Consider the following 13,166-nt stretch of genomic DNA (forward strand, 5'->3'; position numbering starts at 1 on the left):
GGGTGTGTGCATATATTCTCTGATTAAATTTTCAGCTATTTTCATTTCCTTTTCACCATCGTTCACCAAAGGCATTGACTCGTGGGTAGCTGCAAGCCAAAGAAATAAGGAGGATACAGAGGGAGTTAGAAGCAAAGATGAAAGTGAAGTGATGAAACTGAAAAATATTGTGCATTATTCTGCCTTATCACTGCCATTCTCTGATGCAGGAAATTACCATTTGGGAAACTGAGTTCCTATTTGGAAAAGGAGTCTGGGATTGTGTGTAAGATTCATTTAGGTATTCAAATGGTGTTTTCTCATTCTCTCAAATTGGTTCCTGCTTCCCAATCCAGCTTGGTTGACGTGGTGGAGCTTGTGAGGAGCTTATACTATATGGTATTGGCCAGCTTAGCCAGATCCCAGGGCACTTAAGTGTTACATGCAAGAGCATATATAATCAGTGAGGTGGAGAGAGCAAAGAAGGAAAAAAGTATGCTATTTTTAAAAAATCAGCCTCTAGTCTTGAAATTCAGGCTCTAGTTTTGAAACACACAGATCAGTATGACACATAATTCTTTCTAGTAATCAGGAAAGAGTATCTGAACAGTGGATGTTCTACTATCTAGCAGAAAAAGGGTAGAAAGAAAAACAATTATTGGAAAATGCCTGGTTGGGAGGTAACAGTTTAGTTATAAGTGAGAAATAGTTGTACTGTACTGTAACTTTTTCTGAAATGTAAAAGTTATAGGTGTCTTACAATTTAAAAACATTTTCTTATTTGCTTATGTCCATTTGCTTATCTGTTGCATTGTGTTGAAAAACTACTGATTTTCATTCTTTCTCCAAAATTTAACTTTCTGTTTCTGTTGACAACACTCACATTACTTATAATTGATTAAATCAGTAACTTTAAATTGCTGTTTTCAAATGGCCATTAATTATTTTCTTCAATTGCTGTATCTTTATTAAGCACAGACATGTTTTTAAAACCCTTTTTTGAAAAAAATTAAATTGTCTTGACTATCATCTTGGTGTTTTTAGTTACTGAAGAATCTACATTTTTGGCCAGGAATTTGATTTTAAAGAATCAAATTTGAATTTTTACTAACAGAAGTTTCTGACTTTGAATACAGAAGAATATGTGAGTATAGGGTGTTTGCTTTTCCTGGTCATTATAGTGGAAACTACAGCAGAACCTGCCAAGTCCTTAAGTTCATAGACTGGGCATGTGTGCACCACCTGTACCTATCAGTACAGTAGGCCTAGTTCCTTATGTTGAACACTTATGTAAGTTGACCAGTTGGTTATAGTCCCTGGGGTGGTCAACTCACAGGTTCAATGGTATTTGGCTGGACCAAATAGCATTTAACTTTTTTTTTTTTGGAGACAGAGTCTTGCTTTGTCACCCTCGGAAGAGTGCCATGGCATCATAGCTCATAAACAACCTCCAACTCTTAGGCTGAAGTGATCCCCTGTCTCAGCCTCCCAAGTATTTGAGACTATAGGTGCCCACCACAACGTCTGGCTGTTCTTTGTTTTTTTCTCTAAAACAAGGGTCTCACTTTTGCTCAGGCTGGTCTTGAACTCCTGAGTTCAGTCCACCTGCCTCAGTCTCCCAGAGTGGTAGGATTGTAGGTGTGAGCTACTGCGCCCTGCTAACATTTAACTTTTTAACATTTTATGCCATTTTCATCAGCTGAGGTCTTCTAATGCTGTCTGTCTGTCACATGACATCTCAACAGAGAAGAGAATTTGAGGTCCGAGTGTCAGGTATAAAAGATTAGATTTTTTTCCAAGAAGAAACTTCTTGACTTCAGGTAACTAAACAGTAAAACAAGTTAGTAAGAAAGGTTTCTTGTTTTCTCTCTCTCTCTTTTTTTTTTTTTTTAAAGACAGAGTTTTACTCTATCAGCCAGGTTAGAGTGCTATGGCGTCAGGCTAGCTTACAGCAACCTCCAGCTCCTGTGTTCAGGTGATCCTCCTGCCTTAGCTTCTCAAGTATCTGAGACTACAGGTGCCTGTCACCACGCCTGGCTATTTTTCTGTTTTTAATAGAGTTGGGGTCTTGCTGTTGTTCAGGCTGGTCTTGAACTCCTGGGTTTAAGCCATCTCACTTTAGCCTCCCAGAGTACTATGATTACAGGTGCAAGCCACCAGCCCAGCATCTGGATTTTTAAATAGCAGCAGAAAGTGGGCTATATAATTAGTTATGATGGAATGTGTTAATGAATTTACATTTGTATCTTGCTGTGCTCAAGTAGAGTACAGGTGTGCCTGGTATAAAAATTCCAGACTTGTTAACCAGATAAATTGAATTAATTATTCACGCTTCAAAATGATTCTTTGGTATGACAAATAAGTCTTTGTCAATGCCCTTAATTTAGTGAGAATCTTTGTACATTTAATTGTAACTTGACTTAGCAAGATGTATCTATTTAGGAACATACTATTAGGTCAAGGATATTGATTATTCAAGTTACAATAAAATTTTATATCAAGTTTAATATTAAATATTTACTTTTAAAGATCTAGGATCATATTGTAGGGAGAAAATTTATTTCAGTAATTTGTAGAGAGAAAACTTTACTATTCCTTTCATCCTTTATTCTAAAAGAAAGGAGCTTCATTACTTGTAAACTTCTTAGTTAAGATGTGAGAAAATGGGCTTGGCGCCCGTGGCTCAAGTGGCTAAGGCGCCAGCCACATACACCTGAGCTGGTGGGTTCGAATCCAGCCCAGGGATTCGCCAAACAACAATGATGGCTGCAACCAAAAAATAGCCGGGTGTTGTGGCAGGCGCCTGTAGTCCCAGATACTTGGGAGGTGGAGGCAGGAGACTCATGTAAGCCCAGGAGTTGGAGGTTGTGCGAGCTGTGATGCCATTGCACTCTACCCAGGGCAATAGCTTGAAGCTCTGTCTCCAAAAAAAAAAAAAAATTGTGAGAAAATGGCCAGACTCTTTGGCTCATTCCTGTAATCCCAGCACCCTGGGAGGCTGAGTTGGGTGGATTGTTTGAGTTCAGGAGTTCACCACCAGCCTGAGGAAGGGGGAAACCTTGTCTCTAAAAATAGCCAAGCTTTGTGGCAGGCGCCTATAGTCCCAGCTACTTAGGAGGCTGAAGCAAGAAGATTATTTGAGAACAAGAGTTCGAGGTTGCTGTGAGCTACAATGCCAGAGCACTCTACTGAGGGCTGCAAAGTGAGACTATAAAAAAAAAAAATGTGAGAAAACCCAAAATGTTGGTTACCAAAACTTATTTTTGTGGATAAATACAGAGTATCCTGTTTGTAGTTCTTTAAATAGCATATCTTCTAGCTTGAGTATTGGTTGAGTTACTGAATTATTAGCAGGATATATTTGTAGAAACATGCTTTTTCATCTAAACTTTATTCCTTCTATAAAAGAAAACTTGATTGGATTTTTTTTGTTTGTTTTTTAATATGTTCCTTGGCCTTTGATCTGGATCTTGAGAACATTTTGCTGTCACTTGGATTGTTTCTTTTAAAAATGGATTTTCTGTATAAATTCAGAAAATCTCACAGATTTGTTATAAGAATCAAGTACAATAATGCATGTGAATGTACATTTAAAAATGAAATCTCCAAGATAATAAATCTTCATATCATGGTACATTCAAATTGTTTGAAGGATAAGCAGTTGATTAGGGCCAGTAGTTTGAGAAGTCATTCCCAGCTGACTGGACCAGGAAACTCTTCCTGTAGTGATGTTGCTGGGGATGGAGCTTGGAGCAGGGGAGAGGGCCGTGGTCTTACCAGTTGCCATCAGCACAGCACTCTATCATCACCTGAGCTTCTGTCTTAGAACTTTTTTTTTTATTAAATCATAGCTGTGTACATTAGTATGATCATGGGGCACCATACACTTGGTTTATAGACCGTTTGACACATTTTCATCACACTAGTTAACATAGCTTTCGTGGCATTTTCTTAGTTACTTTGCTAAGACCTTTACATTCCACTTTTACTAGGATTCACATATTCCCTTGTAAGATGCACTGCAGGGGTAATCCCATTAATCCCCCTCCCTCCACCTCCCCCCCTTTCCCTTTCCCCCTTCTCCCTATTCTTAGGTTGTAACTGGGTTATAGCTTTCATGTGGAGGTCCTACATTAGTTTCATAATAAGGGTGAGTACATTGGATACTTTTTCTTCCATTCTTGAGACACTTTACTAAGAAGAATATGTTCCAGCTCCATCCATGTAAACATGAAAGAGGTAAAGTCTCCATCTTTTTTTAAGACTGCATAATATTCCATGGTGTACATATACTACAATTTATTAATCCATTCGTGGATCGATGGGCACTCTTAGAACTTTTAACCAAGACGTGATTCACCAGTTTGCTAGCAAGAAATTATAGACCTGGGCACCTTCCTTGTTATTCATTCTACAGTAAAGTTGTGGCCCTCTGAGTTCTAAATGACAGTTTTGTATTACACTTTTAGATGTCCTTCACTCCTATACTTAAATGCTTCAAGGTGTAATTTGTTCAGAATGCAAAACGTCTTGCCAGACAGAACGAGTTAAAGGTTATTGCAAAGAATCTAAAATCTCTGTGTTCTGTTTCATTTTAGGGTAGTATCTACTTGCCATTCTTTGGTGGTTGGGATTTTTGGCCTGTACATTTTCTTATTTGATGAAGCCACTATAGATGATCCACTTTGGTAAGCTGTTTCTCTCCAAGATAGCCACTCTGATTTATGTTTTAATATTAATTATTAATAAGAACATCACTTACTTTAAAACAAAACATTAGTGGTATGTGCTTTATTAAAATGCTTGTGTTCAGACTTATTTCGGCAAAGTGCATTAAAATGATCTATTATAGATTCGAATGCAGAAGAGGGTCATCTTGCCTTAGCATAGCAGTTGTTATTCAAAACAGGGAGAGTGCGACAATGATGATGTAAACATTTGTACTGTGTTAGTGAGGAAAACCAAGTCACTGTAACCACTGTTCTGAGCAAAAATAAGTCATTATTAAGATAGGAAAGTCAACTTGGAAATACCTACTTAAGACTTTGTCCTCAAATTTATATTTGACCCAAAGTTTGATATCAAAGAGAGAAAATGAGAATTATAGATGGCCATGTAAGAGGAATTTAGTATCTGAGAAGATTTGAAGCACTAATAATAGCTATTTTCAGCAATAGGGATAATTTGTGAGATGGTTCTTTCTGAAAAATTTAAAGTAGGATTTCAGTGCCAGGAATTTTGCAAACTGTACTTCTTGGCATTGTATCAGAAGGCTTAGTGCAGTTTAGTTTGAGAGAAGAGGTGTATTTTGAGAAAATTCTGCAGCGAATTGTGGTTGTCGTGGGCTCTGGAGCATGTAGGGCAATTCAGCCAGGTCTTTCGACTATCGCCCTTTGACTGCAAAGATGCTGGTTTTTATTCATAAATATTCATGAAGTTATTCCCACATGAATTATACCAATGTTGATACATTTTCACTGGGAAGATACTTTTCAAAGTAAATCCATTAATGAACTCAAGTTCCTTGACCAGATTTTTATATATATAGTACCTATGTAATTTCTGGCTTTTTTATAATTTGAGTTTTTATTTTACTAACATTACTATCAGCAGAACCCATTCTTTTGGGAAGTAAATTTTATAACAGATTTGACTCATTGGTCAATTTTTGCCTTATCAAACTTTAATCTAACATAATTTATGATATTTTTGATTTTTTTTTTTTTTTTTTTTGAGATAGAGTCTCACTATGTCACCCTCAGTAGAGTGCTGTGACATCCCAGCGCACAGCAACCTCAAACTCTTGGACTTAAGCAATTCTCTTGCCTCACCCTCCTGAGTAGCTGGGACTATAGATGCCCGCCACAACACCTGGCTATTTTTTGGTTGCAATTGTCATTGTTGTTTAGCAGGCCCAGGCCGGGCTCAAACTCCACCAGCCTTGGTGTATGTGACAGGTGCCCTACTCACTGAGTTATGGTGCCAAGCCAATTTTTTAATGCTGTTAAAAAATCAGGTCTAATTTTCTTGGGCCATATTTGCAGATAAAAAGTGGTAGTTTAGCTGTTGGTTTTATTTTATGTTAATTTCATTAGTAGCAATTCATATTATAAGTCAGATTGAAGACTGATAATTTGTATTTGTTTTTTGGACCATTAGCATTAGTAGCAAAAGTATAGGATCTTGTTATGTGTAGGGGTCAAAACAGCTGAGTTAAACTGTACTGTTCTGATTACTTCCCTTTAGTCCTTAGTAGAACAATGGTGATGATACCATATTGCCTCAAAATCAGAAGTGAGGTAGATGAGTTTTTGAGGTTATTTGAGTCTTTTATTCAGAATAAGGAATCAGAAAACATCAACATCTGGAATTCTAGTTGAGTCCTCTTGCAAACAAAGCATACACAAAGAGAACACATTTATAAATTTTGTTATCTTTTGGTCAAATTATTTTAGTAAAACTTTTAGTTAACATATACAAGGAATTGTGATTATTCATGCAGTTAGAAGTCTTATCATAGGCAACACAATACTTTGTGCATTACCATGTATTAAGGTAATTTAATACATTGGAAAGTCAGCTGGAGTTAGCCCTAGATACCCACCAAGTCCACTGTAAATGCCTCCTGGTGGTAGGGATGATGACTTCCCAATTTAAAACAAAGCAAAACAGACCCTAGTCTATGCCTCTGGATTTGGGGATTCTGGGAATAGTTATAAACAGTTACGTTCAGAAAGTATACTGAGTACTCTTCACCACCCTCAAGATGTCTGTTCCTTTTTTTTTTTTGAGTCAGAGTCTCAAACCCTGGGTAGAGTGCTGTGGCTTTGTAACTCACAGCAACCTCCAACTCCTGGGCTCAAGCGATTCTCTTGCCTCAATTTTTCTATTTTTAGTAGAGACAAGGTCTAGCTCTTGCTCAGGCTGGTCTCGAACTCGAGAGCTCAGGCCATCCACCAGCCTCTGCCTCCCAGATTGCTAGGGTTATAGGCGTGAGCCACCACGCCCAGCCAGGATGTCTGTTCCTAATATTGGGAACCTCAGTGTGGATTGGCTTTTGATGCTAGAGGATTCCTGTCTTGTTTAAATTCCAAGAGCTGATGATTTATCCTCAGGGATGTTTTGGAGACTGCCTTAGGTTTAGAATAAACTTCATGGAGGGTATGGGCTACAGAAGATCTCTTGATTAAAACAGTTCATCTTGGACAGGAAGACTACTAAATTTCCTTAGAGGGTGTGGGTTCAGGTTATCCTGGGGACAGCATCTTTGTGCTAGTCCCAGGACCACAGATGCATCCAGTTCCACTAAGCTGTCATTGTGTGTTTTATGATTTTATTCGAAAACTGCAGCTTACCATTGGAGTATCTGCAGAAACCCTTTTCATTATATCATTATATTTAAATCTCAGTAGAAAAAAAGTAGCTACATCTATAACTAAGGTATTTAAAATAAATATTTTTTTTTAACTGTTTTAGGGGTGATCCATCATTGGTCAATGTGAACATTGCTATTGCTTCAGGCTACCTCATTTCTGGTATGTGACAGGTTGATTGTCTCTTTTTAAGACTACTCTTGGAATTATACTAACAATACATGATCTATCTTTTGGTTTATTTATTTGAGAAGTGGCTTTTACCCATACAGAGGAAAAATACCTATGATGATGGTAGAACATGAAATATTTCTTCATGCTGTCTTTCTGGTTCTCATAGAAGATCAGAGTTGCTGACGGGCCTCACACCATTGAAGGCTGTGCAATTTTTAATAACAATGGTCCCTATCCTAAAGAATCTCTCAGGCTTAATTACTGTGCAGCTAATGAAGTTTAAGCCTCACTTTCCAGGGCCCTTGAAATGTGTTCCAAGAGTGATGGTTTTATATGGTTTTGGTAAAATTTTTAGAAGTAAGCTGTTTCAGTCATAGTCAGTCAAGGTAGTCGGCTTTTTCTATTCCACATTCTCCTCTGTTGTATTTTCCCTCATACTGGAGGGAGTGAGGTTGGAGTTATCTTTTTTTACAGGGAGGCAAAGTTGAGAATACGCCTTTTTAACTGCAATTTGAAAAGATGTTTTGGGTCATCTTAATAAAATGAGAGAAATAACAGATCCCTGATATGGACATTTTTGTAGGGAACTTTTTTTTTTTTTTTTTTCAGTTTTTGGCCGGGGCTGGGTTTGAACTTGCCACCTTCGGCATATGGGGCTGGCGCCCTACTCTGTTGAACCACAGGCGCTGCCCCATTTTTATAGGGAACTTTGATGTTACTTTTAAACTAATTAAATAACTAGAAGGAAATCCAAATACTAATGGAATAGTGTTAAAGGAACAGAAAATTTTCTGCCATTAAGAAGTGAGTTGTGGGCGGCGCCTGTGGCTCAAGGGGGTAGGGCGCCGGTCCCATATGCCAGAAGTGGTGGGTTCAAACCCAGCCCCAGCCAAAAACCACACACACAAAAAAAGTGAGTTATAACAAAAAAATTGGATTATGCCAAAACACAGTAATTCATTAAGCAGAAAAAATAATTTTTTTTTTTTTTTTTTTTTGAGACAGAGTTTCAAGCTGTCGCCCTGGGTAGCTGTGTCACAGCTCACAGCAACCTCAAACTCTTGGGCTTAAGCAATTCTCTTGCCTCAGCCTTCCAAGTAGCTGGGACTACAGGCGCCTGCCACCAGGCCCAGCTATTTTTTGGTTATAGGTGTCATTGTTGTCTGGCAGGCCCGGGCTGGATTCAAACCTGCCAGCTTCGGTATATGTGGCTGGTGCCCTAGCTGCTGAGCGACAGGCGCCGAGCCATAGAAGAGATCATTTTAAGTAAAAATAATTGAACAGGCTGTTGGATTATTTGATAGCCTAATTAAAAGAAGAGTGAATTATGTGAACATTTTGGAAAAAGATTTGGTCACATACATTGCTGTCATCGGCAAGGAAATAACGCAAAATTTCAATCTATCATATCCATCGGCTAACAAGTGTCAATTCAGACAATAGTCATTTCTCAGGAAATCTTGTATGAAAAAAACTTAAGGTTTTCCCAAATGAAGTAACAATCTGAAAAACTTACAAATAATAAGAACTGTTTTTATTATTTTATTATTATTTTTTTGAGTTAGGGTCTCTATTCATTTATTTATTTATTTATTTGAGATTAGGGCTAGAGTGCCGGAGCATCATAGCTCACAGCAACTTCAAACTCTTGGGCTCAAGGTATCCCACTGCTTCAGCCTCCCAAGTAGCTGGGCCTACAGGCATGCATCACCATGCCTAGCTAATTTTTCTATTTTTTGCAGGCTGGTCTGGAACTCCTGGCCTCAAATAACTTCCCTGCCTTGGCCTCCCAGAGTGCTGGGATTACAGGCCTAAGGCACCGTTCCTGGCCCGAAACAAACTTTTGTAAACCAAGCTGAATGAAAAGTGAATTATTTTTATTCTCTCTACAGAACATATTGCAAAATTATTATTTTATAAATTGGTGGCCAAACAGTAGGCAGCCTAAAAATGTAGGGAAAATAAATGTATTCAGAGAGGTATGTCATGCAGTTAATTAGTAATGTTATATTATCTTTCTTGATTTTCACATTTGTAGTTGTTTTCTCTTTAAAATTTGCAGTTTGATGGTTTCTTTTTCTCTTTCTAAATATTTATACCTAGTTTTTATTAGTCATATTTATTTATTTATTTATTTTTGAGACAGCCTCAAGCTGTCGCCCTGGCTAGAGTGCTGTGGCATCACAGCTCACAGCAACCTCCAATTCCTGGCTTAAATGATTCTCTTGCCTCAGCCTTCCAAGTAGCTGGGACTATGGGGGCCCACCACGATGATTGGCTATTTTTTGGTTGCAGTTGTCATTGTTGTTTGGCAGGCCCGGCTGGATTCGAACCTGCCAGCTCCGGTGTATGTGGCTGGTGCCCTAGCTGCTTGAGCTACAGGCACCGAGCCAGTCCTTTTTATTTTTATAGAAGAGGGCCCTTCCATCAAAAAATCTTCAATCCCACAGAACTTGAATCCTCCCCTGGTCTGCGTCCTTTGTTTGCATTTCATGTTTAGCCATTTGGTGAGAAGAATAGTTATGTTAACCTTTTGAGTGGTTTCTATTTTGCTGAAGTAAACGAATTTTCTGACTCATGGTATATAGATTCTGGACCTTTTAAGGAAAGTTTATGCTTTGACCTCTTTCTTCGTATGTCTTTCTAATAGTCATAGTTCTCGGTAGTTTTACTATTTGAATGAACATTTAATTTGCATTTTTAATTCCCTGAATATTTTTTGTTGAGGTGGTGTTGTAAATGGATTAGTTAACTTGTACCTTTTCTACCACCATCCGGTTCTGCTTAGATTATTATAGTGACAAAACTCAGTCAATTATGCTTATTTAAAAATTATTTTTACTTGAAATTTTCTTTTTTTTTTTTAACCCTGTAAACAAGTTACTCATTTATACTTTCAACAAATAATTATGTTCTGTGCTATATGTCAGACCCTGTGCTAGATTCTGAGAATGTAAAGATGCCTACAGCTTGGCCTGTGTCCTGGAGAAGCCACAGTCAAGTGGGCCAGACAGGTATAAAGGAGCAGATGCTTTATGACAAAGTGGGTCATCAGACTCTCTGAGGTGGAACAAAGTGCTATGGGCTCAGAGTTGACAGTGATTAGTTGTCAGGAGAAGCGTTAAGCACACTTGGAAAACAATGCAGCTTTCTTCTTCTGTAATAACTTATTTTTCCTTGTTACAGATCTGTTGATTCTCATTTTTTACTGGAAAGTGATTGGTGACAAATTTTTTATCATCCACCATTGTGCAGCGCTGTATGCATACTTCTTTGTACTGGTGAGTGCCAGGGTTTACAATAACTGAACAAACTGATGAGACTGGGAATAGTGGCATAAGGGTGAACGTCAATTTAAACATACAATTCTATTTTTTTGCAGTGTCTGGCCGTGGCTGGGTTTGAACCCGCCACCTTCGGCATACGGGGCCAGCGCCCTACTCCTTTGAGCCACAGGCGCCGCCCTAAACATACAATTCTTAATTTATAAAGACATCTCCAGATGCATTAGGGATTATTCTTGTGATAAGTTATCTTGATTATTAACTAAAATGGTAACTACATGTACATCTATATTAGCGTGTCTATTTGTATTCATCAACTTTGAGATAGGCAGATTGCCCTAAGTCCTTGAATTTCCACTTAGAACCTTTAGGATTATGTAGCCATAGATGTTCTTCTTTCTAGATCCAGTTATGATTTAATAGCCAGAGGCATGTACATGTTTGTTCCCATGTAACTAGCTAAGAAGACTTCTTTTTGTATCATTCCACATATGTGCATAATTACGTATTAGTAGGTTGGAGCAGTGGGGGAAATATTGTTCAGAAACTTCATCAGAATTCCAAGACTGAGGTCAACAGAGGATTTTTGCAATAAATCTCAGGCAATAAAGAATATTAAATTCTATTCATTCTACATCAGTGTCTTCTAAAAGAAAGACAAAGAATATTAAATTCTGTATCTAAAATGATTTTTCCACATACACATTTGTAAACTAGCAACTTTGTATTCTTTGCATGTTGGCCAGGTTTCTCTGCAACCAATTATTTTTTAGCCTAGGTATAGCAAAAAGCTCTAGATAGATATTTGTAAATGATGTAAGTAAAGAATTGTGTGAATTTCATGTAATAGGTATGGTACCTACATTGTATGTTTTCTCTCTTCAAACTTAAGTGTAGCTTCTGACTTTTTTCTTGTATTTGCTTTACAAAAATTCTTGTGTTACTGGATATTTGTGACTATTTGAAGAACTTCTGAGAAAAATTTATATACATGGGCACAGTAATAATATTCCTCAAGTTTTCTTCTTGTTGACTTACACAAAGATAGCTAGTAAGAAGTTGATCTGTCATCGTTTCTGTAAGAATCAGATGTATCAAAATATCTCTTCATGTCACCCATGTGAAGTTGCAAATTTAAATAATCAGTATGCCTGTTTTAAACACTATACTCTGGGCTTGGCACCGGTAGCTCAGTGGTTACTGTGCCAGCCACATACACCAAAGTTGGAGGGTTTGAACCCAGCCCAGGCTAGATAACCAACAATGGCAACTGCAACAAAAAACAGCTGGGCGTTGTGGCGGGCGCCTGTAGTCCCAGCTACCTGGGAGGCTGAGGCAAGAGGATCGCTTGAGTCCAAGAGTTTGAGGTTGCTATGTGGTGTCACACCATGGCACTTTTCCAAGGGTAACATAGTGAAGACTCTGTCTCAAAAAAAAAAATAATAATTAAATACAAACAAAATAACAACTATACTCTGTTCTCTATTGACCACGAAATCTTAGATGTGGCATATGGCTGATTGTGGCTGGATTGGCAGGTTCAATGTTCTGTTATGTGGGGTGAATACCATTTTCCTCCTTGGACTTTTACGCCTTTAAAAACATAATAGTAAAATTAATTAACTATCTTCTTGTAAGTTGTTAAGTAAAGGCAAACAACTGCATTTTATCTGGAGATTTTTTTGTGATGTGTTCCTATGTTCTGTTTAGTATGAAATTTATCTAATAAAGTGAATCTATTCATAGGGAAAAAAGACAGAAAAATAGTATAGATTCTGTGTTACTTACAAATCTTACATTTACCCATTGAATGTAAGATTTTCTCCTTGCAGCAAATTGTAAGATTACTTTGTGCATTTTGTTATGCTAAATACGGCTAAAAATAATAATTACAATTTTTTGGTGTAAATGGTCATCAAATTCTTACCACTTATGAGAACCAGTATTTGGGAAGGACTTTGACTTCATATTTGCATAACTGTCTAAGCTATTTGCAGTAAGCTTTTTTCTTAAACGATTCTGTTATTGCAACTAAATAAAACTTGAAGTGATGAATAGAAGCAAGCTTCCTGTAGGTTTTAAATGTATCCCCTACCAAAGAAATAGTTGAAATATAAGGTTCTTTTGAATTTAAGGTATTATAGGTTATATGATATCTTGATCACTATTTTTATACTTCTTTCTATTATATATACTGAAGTTTTAAAATCTTCTGTCAGAGTAATTTAGGGCTTAAAGAATCTTCTGTCTATAGAGAGATGTAAAAAGTCATACAGTTTTTTTCTTCCCTAATAGTTTTTACCCCGGGACAGGATACTAATTATCAAGGAAAGCATGGCAGTCTGAACACCTTTAT

At 37.5% G+C, this 13,166-nt stretch overlaps 1 protein-coding gene across 3 annotated transcripts in view; it reads left to right on the forward strand.

The window, feature by feature from the left end:
- The window catches only part of TLCD4 (TLC domain containing 4), a 75,662-nt gene that overhangs the window by 30,527 nt on the left and 31,969 nt on the right, over nt 1–13,166 (forward strand). For all 3 annotated transcript variants that reach the window (XM_053591030.1, XM_053591031.1, XM_053591032.1), the window contains exons 3-5: nt 4,578–4,667; nt 7,456–7,514; nt 10,713–10,807. In XM_053591030.1, the coding sequence (XP_053447005.1) occupies nt 4,578–4,667; nt 7,456–7,514; nt 10,713–10,807 (244 nt within the window). The remainder of the gene's footprint in view (nt 1–4,577; nt 4,668–7,455; nt 7,515–10,712; nt 10,808–13,166) is intronic.

Source organism: Nycticebus coucang, chromosome 5 (assembly GCF_027406575.1).
Source record: "Nycticebus coucang isolate mNycCou1 chromosome 5, mNycCou1.pri, whole genome shotgun sequence".
Taxonomy (NCBI): Eukaryota; Metazoa; Chordata; class Mammalia; order Primates; family Lorisidae; genus Nycticebus; species Nycticebus coucang.